This window comes from Solea senegalensis, linkage group LG1, assembly GCF_019176455.1.
Source record: "Solea senegalensis isolate Sse05_10M linkage group LG1, IFAPA_SoseM_1, whole genome shotgun sequence".
Lineage (NCBI taxonomy): Eukaryota > Metazoa > Chordata > Actinopteri > Pleuronectiformes > Soleidae > Solea > Solea senegalensis.
This window is the reverse complement of record NC_058021.1, coordinates 41261432-41273410: the sequence shown is the minus strand read 5'-3', so window position 1 is coordinate 41273410 and position 11979 is coordinate 41261432. Positions and strand designations below refer to the sequence as shown.

The 11979-nt window shown below is 39.1% G+C and overlaps 2 protein-coding genes across 2 annotated transcripts; one reads left to right on the top strand and one right to left on the bottom strand.

Moving 5' to 3' along the window:
* Positions 1 to 2580: 2580 nt before the first annotated feature.
* LOC122777903 (ras-related protein Rab-8A-like) lies at positions 2581 to 8065 on the top strand. The gene is made up of 8 exons (XM_044039441.1): positions 2581 to 2745; positions 3287 to 3347; positions 3660 to 3720; positions 4236 to 4313; positions 4416 to 4505; positions 4608 to 4673; positions 5069 to 5119; positions 5245 to 8065. Exons 1-8 carry the CDS (start codon positions 2622 to 2624, stop codon positions 5332 to 5334), a joined length of 621 nt encoding a protein of 206 aa, XP_043895376.1. The 5' UTR covers positions 2581 to 2621; the 3' UTR covers positions 5335 to 8065.
* A 435-nt stretch (positions 8066 to 8500) lies between these two features.
* cib3 (calcium and integrin binding family member 3) lies at positions 8501 to 11898 on the bottom strand. Its single transcript, XM_044039442.1, has 6 exons — positions 11805 to 11898; positions 10921 to 10955; positions 10523 to 10634; positions 9400 to 9547; positions 9117 to 9312; positions 8501 to 8584 (listed from the first exon to the last, which is right to left on the bottom strand). The coding sequence occupies exons 1-6, from the start codon at positions 11853 to 11855 to the stop codon at positions 8563 to 8565; spliced, it is 564 nt and encodes a 187-aa protein (XP_043895377.1). The 5' UTR covers positions 11856 to 11898; the 3' UTR covers positions 8501 to 8562.
* Between the last annotated feature and the right edge of the window lie 81 nt (positions 11899 to 11979).

Here is an 11979-nt window from a genome sequence, read left to right as displayed (position 1 = left end):
TGAGTTATATAATTATCATTATTATATTATATAAATTAAGCTTAAAATGAAGCACAGCTCAAGCAAAAGCTGAAATTGAGCAAATGAACTAAGGCAGAATTAAAAATGAAGACAGTAGTGACACTGCTCACTTGCTCGCTGCTTACAGTGTCAGCTATTGATAGGTTATTGATGGGTTACTCGTTATTTTTGTGATAGAACATCTGATGGTGTAAGAATTTAAGATGAGTTTTAGTAATAACTTGTTATTTTTGTGAAAAAACACCTGATGGTGTAAGAATTTAAGATGAGTTTTAGTAATAACTCGTTCTTTTTGAGAGAAAACATCTGATGGTATCAGAATTGAAGCTGAATTTTAGAAATAACTTGTTATTTTTGTGATAGAACATCTGATGGCGTAAGAATATAGGGTGAAATTTCTCTTTTTTTCTCCTTTTCTTTTTCCCTTTTCCCCCCCTTTTCTAGCAGTCCCTTTTGCCCCATCCTTAGCCGCAGTAGTGCCACATGAGACTGCAACAGCATCTACCAGCGCCAGTGGCAGTGAAGACAACTACAATTTGTGGGCTTTGCTGGACAACTATGTTGAGAGCAAAATCTGGCAAGAGCGGAGGATCCCCTGAAGTACTGGGTGGCACGTATCACGTCATACCCTACGCTGCAGAAACCTGTATGCAAGTATCTGTGTATCCCAGCATCATCCGTGGGGAGCCAGAAGAGGAGCAGACTGAAGCCTGCCACAGTGGAAAAACTACTATTTCTAAATAAAAACCTATGAAGACAAATAACCCGTCTTCTTCTGTGAATAAACATTCCTCCTCAACCATACAAGTCCGCCAATGACAAACTATTATTGGACACTGGAGTAAAACACTTAACACAAACATTGTCTTTCTGAGTTCAAATACCATGAACATTTGCAAAGTAGGAAGGATCTCTTACCCTGTTATGGACATTTAGTTAAGTTTCTAAATAAAGCTTAATGATTGAATTAAACCCTTAACCAACATTTAACCCTCCATATTATTTAGATTTATTATTATTGTCATAATTTAATTTAAACTCTGCAAAGTGAGGGGTCTGGAACACAGAATCCACACAAGGCATTGATTCTCTCTTCAAAAATCAAAAACAAAAAGTATGTGTTGATCATTTAGATTTATTCTAAATGATATGATAATCTGGGATGTTTTACAGTATGGGCAAGTATGAATGAGTACGCAGTCTTTTCTAAACTGTTATTGCTGACATGGGACTGAAACAGTGTCAGTGCTTCAGTCGTGCTCTTGGGAGGTTGTTATGGCGTCAGTTGTCCACCAGATGTCACCGTCACTGAAGCGTTGAAGCTTTTTCGACACAATAGTTAGGAAAGCCTCAGTGCTTCATAAGTTATCATAACTTAAATCTTCACTTGACAAAAGTTACTCACCATTCTGGACGGGCCACCAATCTGGACCAGGTCGAACACGCCATCCTGGAATCCTGGAGCGTCTTGCTGCGTTTTTATACTGGAGCTGATGCACGCGATTTTCGGCGTCTGACGTCACGCCGCGGTAGTTTTCTTTTTTTTTCTCTTCTATTTTTAAAGTTCCCTCGTTGTCTTTTAAAGTTTAATGGCGGTTGTTGGTGCATTACCGCCACGTGTTCCCTCCTCCCGGAACAGTTTCACTAGTTAAGCAGCGACACTTTTTTCGCGTCTTTTTTTTTTTTTCGTTCCACGGCTCGTGCGGCTTCTCTTCAAAGTGACATCACGGAACTGTTGATTGGAGTAAGATTAAATAAGAAGAGGAAGAGGAAGCAATCAGCGGTCAGCGGCTGATTGGAAAACACCTGCGTGAAGACGAGCAGGTGTGTGGTGTCACCGATCAATCAGATCCAATCAATCAGTCTCCTTTATATGCGTCTTCTTCTTCTTTTCTGGGGTTCTATGGCGGTTGGCAAACAACGGTTTGGTGCATTACCGCCACCAGCTGGTATGGAGTGTGGATGTCGAAATGTTGATCTAACTGAACTATTACATATACACTATATATAAAATAAATAATAATTATATCTGTATATACGGTGTTGGCATGGCAACGGTGCAAAGTCAGATTTCTGCACAAAAAAACAAACTGTCACAACGTTGCGAATCTGAACCAAAATGAAAATATTCAATTTTGAAAACATTATTTGTTTTGGAAGTAATGAAAAAGTACTTGAATAAAAGACGTATAACTCTATGACATTGTAGTGAATTAAAGTAAATATGTGTAGGATTTAAAATTGTAAAAGGTGAAATGTACAAGACTAAAACAGCATAAAATCATGATAAAATAAAAAGATCACGCCCTTGTACTAACTGCACACACATACATCCAGATTGGATGTACATCTTCATATTTTAGACTGTAATATGATGTTTTATTCCCATTCTTGTTATGGCTTTGGAGTGTATTTTTAAATGTGTGTATGTAAAATCTTATTTTATATTTTATATTCTATCTATCTGTCTGTCTGTCTGTCTTTCTAGTTAGTTAGTTAGTTAGTGATAAACTAAGTTGGATTCCGCGCCAGCAGAGGGCGTCATTTCTACTGATCACATCAGTGCTTCGCCGGGCGGGATTTCCGCAATAATACCAAGTATGGCGAAGACGTACGATTATTTGTTTAAATTACTGTTAATCGGTGATTCTGGTGTCGGGAAAACCTGTGTCCTGTTCAGGTTTTCGGAAGACGCCTTCAATTCCACGTTTATCTCAACTATCGGTGAGTTTCTGCTCAATTTAAACTGTGTCTCTGTGTCTGTTTACACTCGTCTCCCTCAAAGGCTCCGTCTACTTGCTGGAATGAAAGTAGTTTCTCTTTGTCATTAGGTTCTCAAAGAAAGCGTTATCTTCTTAACATGCTGTGTTATAAATGTAACAGTCCGGTTAACACGGAGGGCACATTAGTAAACACTGGTACCTGTGTGTTTTTATTGGGTTAACGTCTGCTGAGCTTAGATATTTGTGTTCATGCCGGTTGGCTCTCAGCAAGCTAGCACTAGCTCTGACGTCAACTACTAGGCCCCGTTTACATCCTGGCGCACACCGGAAAGGCTGCTATATCTCGCGACATATCTGGTTTTTAAAGCTTTATAAAACAGTTATTGTATTTCTATGTACAGATTATTACAACGGCAAGAAGCCGAGTATCTGGTTCAGCTTATTCATGTTACTTATGTGTTATTATTGCGTCAACTAGCGTTGACATACGCTAATGAGCCAGCGTTATGTATGACTTGCACGATTCTCCTTCTTCCCTGCAGGCATCGATTTCAAGATTCGGACAATAGAGCTTGACGGCAAGAAGATCAAGTTGCAGATATGGTGAGTTTAAATGCTTATGTAAGTGTTACTGTAGACATTGAATCCACCCAAGGCTCATTTCCTGAGGCTGTCTTTAGTTTATTTTGCTTGAAAGTCATAATTTACGGTTGTAAATTCTACCTGGTGTAGTATCACACGTATATGGCTCAAACTAGTTCAACATTTCATGTGTCAATAGTTAATGATATTGTTGCAGAGGACTTGTACTAGTTGTTTTGTCATATGTGTCCAGAGATCCCCCGCCAGTATGTGTCCAGATATTGACCTTTAAGCTATTCTTTGTTGCTGACATCCGTTATTTTGGTTTTCCAGGGATACAGCTGGACAGGAGCGTTTCCGAACAATTACAACAGCTTACTACAGAGGAGCAATGGTAGGTGTCTTCATGGACTGATATCCCACTGGTCAAAAAACCTGTATTAACTTGGGGTTTAACGTGTCTTTGACCGGGACAAAAGTTTTTAAAGTCACCATAAAGGAATACAATTATCTCTTCTTTTGTCGTTACCCCACAGGAAAATGTGTTGCTAACCACCTTGACAAATTTGAATGATTAAAAAAAGTTTTTAAGGTTTCAGATCATGGAATATTCTGCATTCTCTGCCCTCAAAAGCTGGGGGCAAACATAAACTCACACAGATAAAGACGCTGTTTCTCAGTGTTTGTACAGAATATTAACATAAATGCAGTGTTATCAAACTTACTGTTCAACAAATGTGTAGTGAAGTGCATTAACATCTGAACCTGAAATATGCTGAATTTAAATTGTGATCATTATTCTTACTTACTTTTGCCCAGTGCTACATGACATGAATTCACTTTCCACAGGAAGCCATGGTTGTTAAGCTTTATCAATCTCAATGACTTTTCATGTACTCTTTTTAACAGGGCATAATGCTTGTCTATGACATCACCAATGAGAAGTCATTTGATAATATCAAGAACTGGATAAGAAACATCGAGGAGGTAATTAACAAATATAATGTCATCGATGTACTTGGTACATTTATCATATTAGCTCCATGTAGTTTGGTGTTTGGTAATTATTATTTGTTTTATTTTATCAAGCATGCCTCATCTGACGTTGAGAAGATGGTCCTTGGCAACAAGTGTGACATCAACGACAAGCGGCAGGTTTCCAAAGACAGAGGGGAGAAGGTGAGTTTGTTGAAGCTAAGAAGGATGTTTTCTGAGGGTAATATTGAGTCATTGAAAAAAAAATACAATAAAATCAGTTTTGTAAGTCCCATTTTCTTTCAGCTTGCCTTAGAGTATGGAATCAAGTTCATGGAGACGAGCGCAAAGGCCAACATCAATGTTGAAAATGTAAGTAATGATTCTGCACTCATTTCTAATGCTGTGTTTCCATCATGGCACAGTTGAGTTTGGTACGGTACAGTATAATTTGGAATGGTAAAGCCCTGGGTCAGACTTGCATTTCCATTTCCAGACGAGTTCCTTTACTTAATAGGCAGGACAACGGATGACGACACTGAACACAACAAACAACAGTGGAGGACATTCAGCAGCCGGTTTAGCTCTACCATCACTGTGCCATACCATTTTACTTTGGTGCCCCAAGGGAAGGGTGCAAAAGAATATTATTTCGGCACTATTCCGAATGGAAATGCAAAAACACAAACCAAACTGTTCTACTCGGTGGAAACACAGCTTAAGATGCTATATAGATGCATCACAAATGCGACTCTTCTTTTTCACAGGCATTTTTGACCCTCGCCAGAGACATCAAATCAAAAATGGACACAAAATTGGTAAGAAGTTTGACAATGTGGGAAAAAAAACATGTTTCTTGAATTCCAAAACATTGGGCAACAGCCACTGAATGACTGTTGTACAAGACAAAGCAGTGAAATGTCTGTTTGTTGTTTTTCTGCAGGAGGGAAATGCGCCACAGGGGAGCAGTCATGGAGTCAAGATCTCTGAGCCTCAGAAAAAAACCAGCTTCTTTCGCTGCAGCGTACTCTGAGCACCAAGGCCTTCCACACTGGCTGCCAGCTGGCTGGACATAAATGGACTGTGCTTGCTTTCAGCACTTCCTCCCCCTTCCCAAACCTTTCTACCCAGACCATGGCCTGTCCTACCAGTCAGTCCAGACAAACCATTCTACTCCCAGTGAGTGAAGGACTTCCTCTCTTCCTCTTCTGAAAGCTTCCTCTGGTGCATCTCTTCCATTTTGTTCTCTTCATGAGTTGGGCCATTTGAATGGTGGGCGACTTGACCTCGGAGCATTGTCCAGATGTTCCATATCACACAGAGACACATTCTTACTTTTCATGTTAGTCTCTTTCATACAACCCGTAGCACAACCAAGATTGAAAAATCATATAATTTTTGCCATGTTTAGGGATTATAAGTACAAATGTAATATTAATATCTATTTTTATTAGTGGCTTTTCCCCCTTTTGTGTGACAAATCTCCTTCAGAGACTGATTGGTTTGAAACAAAGCTGCACAATATTTCTTAGAATTTCGTCACAAAGAACCACTTGAAGCATAATGCAGTCATCACTGAGGAAAGCGTTTATGTGATGGGCTTTCTGTTTAACATCTAATCTTTTTTTTAATTGCCTGCACTCGTTTTTGGTCAGTTGATGCCACCAAAAAAGGAAAAGCCTCTCTGCAGAAGCTGTAAAAAAACAGCACAGACACACTCGCGTGTTAATTTCCATCTTCTTCTCCTTCAGGGAGTGAACTTCGTATCTGGTCGTAACTTCCTGAAGTTTACTCCTTAAGTAGTGACATTTTATATCGAATAGCATCACATCTCTCAATATTAAGGGTTACAGCTGAAGTTTGATAATCAGTCAATACCATAAAAGCTCAATACCCAGTTCAAAGTTTGGCCAGTACCACAAAAGTATTGAAGTTCAATACCCAAACCTGTTGACTGTGTAGATTAAACTGCATGCACTTTTTTGAGAACATGCATCTAGGAAAAAAGGTTTGCTGTATAATTTGTCTAATCTGTCACCGTTAAGCACAAGTCCCACTTAAGTGATTAGGGTTGAAACAATACCTGGATTTACACATTACTTTACTGTTGCAGAAGGCAAAGAAAAGCAGTGCATTATTGTTACATTTGAGAAAGTGGAGCGTAAGAATGGGGGGAAAAAAAGACTCTGATCAAATATCAGATTTCTTTTTCCGCTGTTGACAGTTTGCCTTATATTATTTGATTTGCATCAAGGTTGTGTTGCAGCTCTGTTGGCCTCAAGCTTAATGACGTCTCTGGTTATTTGATCAGCGATTATAATCAGCCCTTCCCTTTTGCTTTCTTAGCAGCTCTCCTTGCACTTTAACAGGTAATTTGTGTTTTGTGTGTAGTCTGTGGCGAGTGATCGTTTGCAATACAGCAATACACTTAGTTATACTAAGTTACACTTAGTTTAAAAAAAAAAAAAAAAAGTTCAGATTGCAGGAGTCTTGGTAATATCATGGGAATAATTCAGAAACTTTCTTGCACCTAAAAAATAGTGCGATCCACTGTCCTGGTATTAAGTTCACTGAAAAACATCCCCCTAAACTACCTTAACAGCTAGATTAATATAATAATCTTCTTCTTCTATGCCACTGTTTGACCAAGCTATAGTTTGGCTTACATAAGAACCGGCTTGACCCAAGGTGAAAGTCCTGTTAGTCCTGTTGGTATTAATATTATTGTACATTTTCTTGTGTGTCTGTTTCGCTGTGGTCTTGTATTTGAACAGCTAGGTGGCACCAGAGGCACAGTTTGCATCATAGATAAACTCCAGTATGAACCAGTATTTCATTGAGACCAGCAGCTACAGTGAACGAGGGATACGGAACATATCCCCTCGTCTCGTATTTAATGTCACCATTAAATCGTTTCAACTGTTCCTCAGTTTTGTTGTTAGTCTGAAAAATCAAGCTCTTATATGCACATTATCAAGCAACGGGGAGGGGAGGGGGGGGTTCTGTTTTTTTCTTGCCTGCACCTTTTTAAATATCAAATCATCTTGAGACCTCGTGACGACCATGACCATTTGTCTTAACTTAGTTGTGTCATAGGTGAGCTATGCATCGTGAATCTTGGACCTGTGCATATTTGTGTCATGTGCGTTTCAGACATACTTGTTGACCTGTACAGTTGAATGTGTGTGTGCTTTTTTAAAAAACAATTTTTTTCTTCCAATTCACTGAGCCAAAAAAGAAAAAGAAAAGCAGGATATGCCGTGTTTGTGGAACCTTGTGAACGTGAATGCGAGTGAAATTCCACAGGATGGGAGATCGAAAGTAGGAACAATCTGCAAGTTCAAAATGTAGTGTCTCGTGAGTGATGCTGTAGCTTTAAGTCATGAACACAAACAGGGAGGCACTCTGTTGCTGTATCATCGTCAGCCCTAAATGAAGCTTCCTTGTCTTTAAATCATATCCTTCTCTTAATACTCCTGTCACATGTCCACGGAAAATACACGGAACACCCACTTTTTTTTTTTACAGACGTATTTTCATTCCATACATTGTGAAGTAAAAGTACACAGGGAGAATAATACAATACATTTTAGAAAAAAAAAGAGAAAAAGAAAAAACATTTGTTGGAAAAAGAACATTGTAAATATCACAGTGAAAAAAGAGGTCTACTTAAATTGTACTGTACTTTCTAAATGCATATGAGAATGTATCTACAGTTTTGTAGATATGTGTACTTTTGATTTAATAAAAGAAGATGATAAAGATCTGTGAGTTTATTGACTGGCTGCCACTAAATTGACTCCCAGAGTGGAGGGAAAGCTGATTTCATGACAAATGGCTGCCTTTTATCGTCCTGCAGTGACCCATGGGAATATTCTGGCATATGTTGTTTGTTGTGGTGTAACTGAAGCCCTCAGCATATCAAGCAAATCTGTTGATCACAACTAATGAGCCTTATCTTGATGGATTGGCTGAAGTGTTTCCGCCTGACGATGGCTGTGCTGTCACAGCTCGACTGGTGTTTCTGCAGCTTCACGATTAAAAGCTAAGAACTGTTGTTTTGCAGTGATACTAAATGTTAAAGATAAGCATGGTTTTTATATTTGTTGCTCCGTGTGCACTGTAAAAGCTTTCAGGTCACTTTTTTTTTCTTTTCTTTTTTTTTTAGAAAATAAGAGCAAATGAGATGTAAAAAGCATCAGCATCATGAGTCCATCTGGATTGAGAATACAAAATGTACAGTGCGTGGTCATTTTTCCTCCTATATCCTTATGTGAAAGGTGCTGTGAACAGAAAAAGAAGTTCCAGTTTTATTTTCCCACTTTAAAAGTCCAAAATAAAACATGAAATACACATTAGATGACACTCATTTGTACTTAAAGCTGCAGTGCGTACATATTTGTTGTTATTGGTATTATTCTACTCTGGTGTTTGTGAACAAAAAACAAAGTAACAGTATTTTTTCGGGGACAAGAATCATTTATCCCATCACACTGCTGTGTTTTGTGTTTATTCTGTTAGCTTTAGCTTTAATAGCTTCCTGTGTGCAGTGTGGTCATTTCGCCAAGTGACCAGAGGTGCTGATGTGTCCTTGAGCAAGACACTTAACCCCACGTTGCTCCTGATGGCTGCGCCGGCAGCGTGTGAATGGTATGGTCACACAGTCTGTGTTGTATGAAAGTGTGAGTGAATGAGTGAATGGCAAAACTATAAAGCATGTAAAGCAGCGTGGCTATCAAGCACTACTCTTTTAAAATATAGAATCAATGTATGTCTATGTGTTTTACAGTTTCTCTTTCATTATGGTTAACTTACCTCAGGAAGTCTGGGGCTCGGACAATCATGTGCTGGAAGTCCTCCAGGGACAGACGTCCGTCATTGTCCAGGTCTGCCTCATCGATCACCTTCTCACACACCATCCTCACCTCGTCCTCTGTCAGCTCGTTTCGAGTCAGCTTGTTCAGCGTCTTCTCCAGGTCTGACTTGCAAATGAAGTCGTCATTGTTGAAATCTTTAAGAGAAGGAGGATATAAATGGTAATTCCTTGATATTTGACTGAATGAAATAATGTGACTTGTCTTCAGATGTCTGATTTCACCATAGATTTTGAAAGCGTAGTAGGCCTTGAGGTCACGCGGGGCCATCTCACTCAGGACCGAGAACATGTCCAAGAAGTCGTCCAGTGTCATGTTTCCTTCTCCGTCCTCAGAGAAAACCTCGGCGATCCTCTGGCGAAATGGGTTGTCCTAGAGAGACACAGAGGACAGGTAGCACGTGACTTCCTGTCCCTCCAGTTTTATGAAATGACTACAGCATAACTAGTGATGACACCATACCACTTTCTCATGTCTGATACCAATCAGACATCACCATTTTGACTATCTACCAATATGGATACCAGTTTGATAGTCTTTTTATAAAGATATTATTTCTTCTTATATTAGTATTTATATCTTATATTAGGGAATAATACACAAATCCTAACCTACAGTATATGGACATTCTGGGTGTGTGTGTTTATGGGTCACATATTCACGCTTTAAAAAATGCGCTTTTTCCGTCTTCTTATGTGTTGTTGAGTCAAAGTTAGCATTAATTTTACGTCAAATTTTTAGTAGTGATATAAAGTATCAATAATTGTACAGAAGTAATTAAAAAATGTGTTCATAAAAACAACGTTGAACTGTGACATATTTCCAAATTTCACAAATTCAATCGGATTTTAAACATTTTGAGTACTTTTCGTTTATTTTTTTATCAGATTGAAAAAAAAAGGATATAAGACACTCTAGATTGTACTTTCTTATGGCCTCTGCATAAGTTTAAACTTTTACTGATATCCAGAGATTTTCATGTCTAGTATCTGAGTGATACTGATACTGAACATCATTTTGTTCTGTTTTTTTCAGTTTGTTTGAACAAACGACAATGAGAGTGAATGACAGAGCCACTCTCCCTTTCTCGGGACATGTCAGTGACCTGTGACCTGTGTGTTAAACACCTGCTTCACCTCTATGTCACTGTGTAAAGAGCCACTTCATTGACCCTTCTCCAAAAACAGTGTCCTCAGGGACCCGCCTGCATTCTTCCAGTTTAAAGGAGTCAAGTAACATACAGTATAACCTCTCAAAGAATTCTGTCGATTAGTTGGCTATTAATTATGGATTGGGAGCACAGGGAGAGCGCGGGGCTGCAGGGTGTGCGTGGACCAGTGGCTCTACCTTCAGCTCCGGCATGCTGCCAATCAGCTCGTATGGTAACTTCACATCTGGGTGGCTGGTGTAGTCAAGAGGAACAAGCTGCGGTGCCAAATCCCGATAGCGGTAGAAGAGTCTGGGAAAGGTTTCAGAAATTGACCTTCAATAATGAATTACCAGATATCATAAAGTTATAGTTAGTAGTGAAGTCCCCCAGCACTGTTGAGTTTGGACAAATCAATCAATCAGATAAAGTTCTGAAAGAGTTCCCATGAGTTCTCAATAGGCCGCCCCACAGCAAGACAGGTCTGCTGATACAGTAGTTTAGAGTTACAGAGTAGTATTGTGCTGTACAGAACAAAATTCAGCTGTGTCGGGTGTGTTACACCAGCAATGAATATGATTTAGCACAGTATGCTCACCTGAGAATTTCCTTTCTGGTGAAGTAAGTACAGTCCTGCAAATGCAAAGAGATCAGTGCAGCAAGGTGCAGAGGACACGAGGACATACATTCTCCTGAGTGTTTAATCATACAAGGGCCAAGGATCCCAAACTCATGGAGCACAGACCCCCTACTATATATATGTATATATATATATATATGCAGTGTATGAAATAGTTTTTTATATTAAACAGGGTCTAGTGCCATGTATAAACGTACCTTATTGTGCATTCAATACTAAGCTATAGAGGTTCTTATATCCATGTTTTTATTGCCATTTATAAACATAACTTGTTAACTGATACCAATGCCAATTTCAACAGTGTCTGTCAGTTGCATGATAATCATGCACACAAGCTATTCAATTTGATGGTTTTATTTTCAACCTAAAAAAAGGGGGAAAATATAAATAATTGTCTAATCTATCAAAATGAACCCCCCTACAGTACCTTCGCTGACTCCTCAGGGGTCGTGGACCCTCTATTGAAGACCTCTGCTCTAATGTAAGCTATAGACTGCATGTTCACTTTTCAGTTCAATGCAATATGTAGAGTCAAAGTACATTACTGATAGCCAAGGCAGAGTTCATTTGGGTGGATCATCAGACATTTCAAATCTTGAAAACTATGAAATGAATATACCTCTACTTTTAGAACAGGCTCCTAAGTTACCTCCCACAAAGGGCTTGATATGCAGTCCAAATAAAACATTTTCAACAACTGTAATGCACATAAAGACAAGCTTTAACAAAGAAGATACAAAGTCAACAAACTAAACTACACTGAACAAACTAAACTCTTTGTAGCTGGAGAAAAATAACCTTGTTTACAGAGTCTTGAGTAAAGGAAACAAACAAACACAAACCTGATAGGCGTCCAGCTGCTGTGTCGTGAAGATGGTCTGCTTATTCCCCATGTCTGAGCATGCCAACGTCAAGCTTCAGGTCCATTGCTGCTGCTTCAACACGGGGTGTGTGTGGATGTCAGATATGAAATACTGGGACAAAGGGAGACCAGAGCCAAAGAGGAGATCAGGTGTC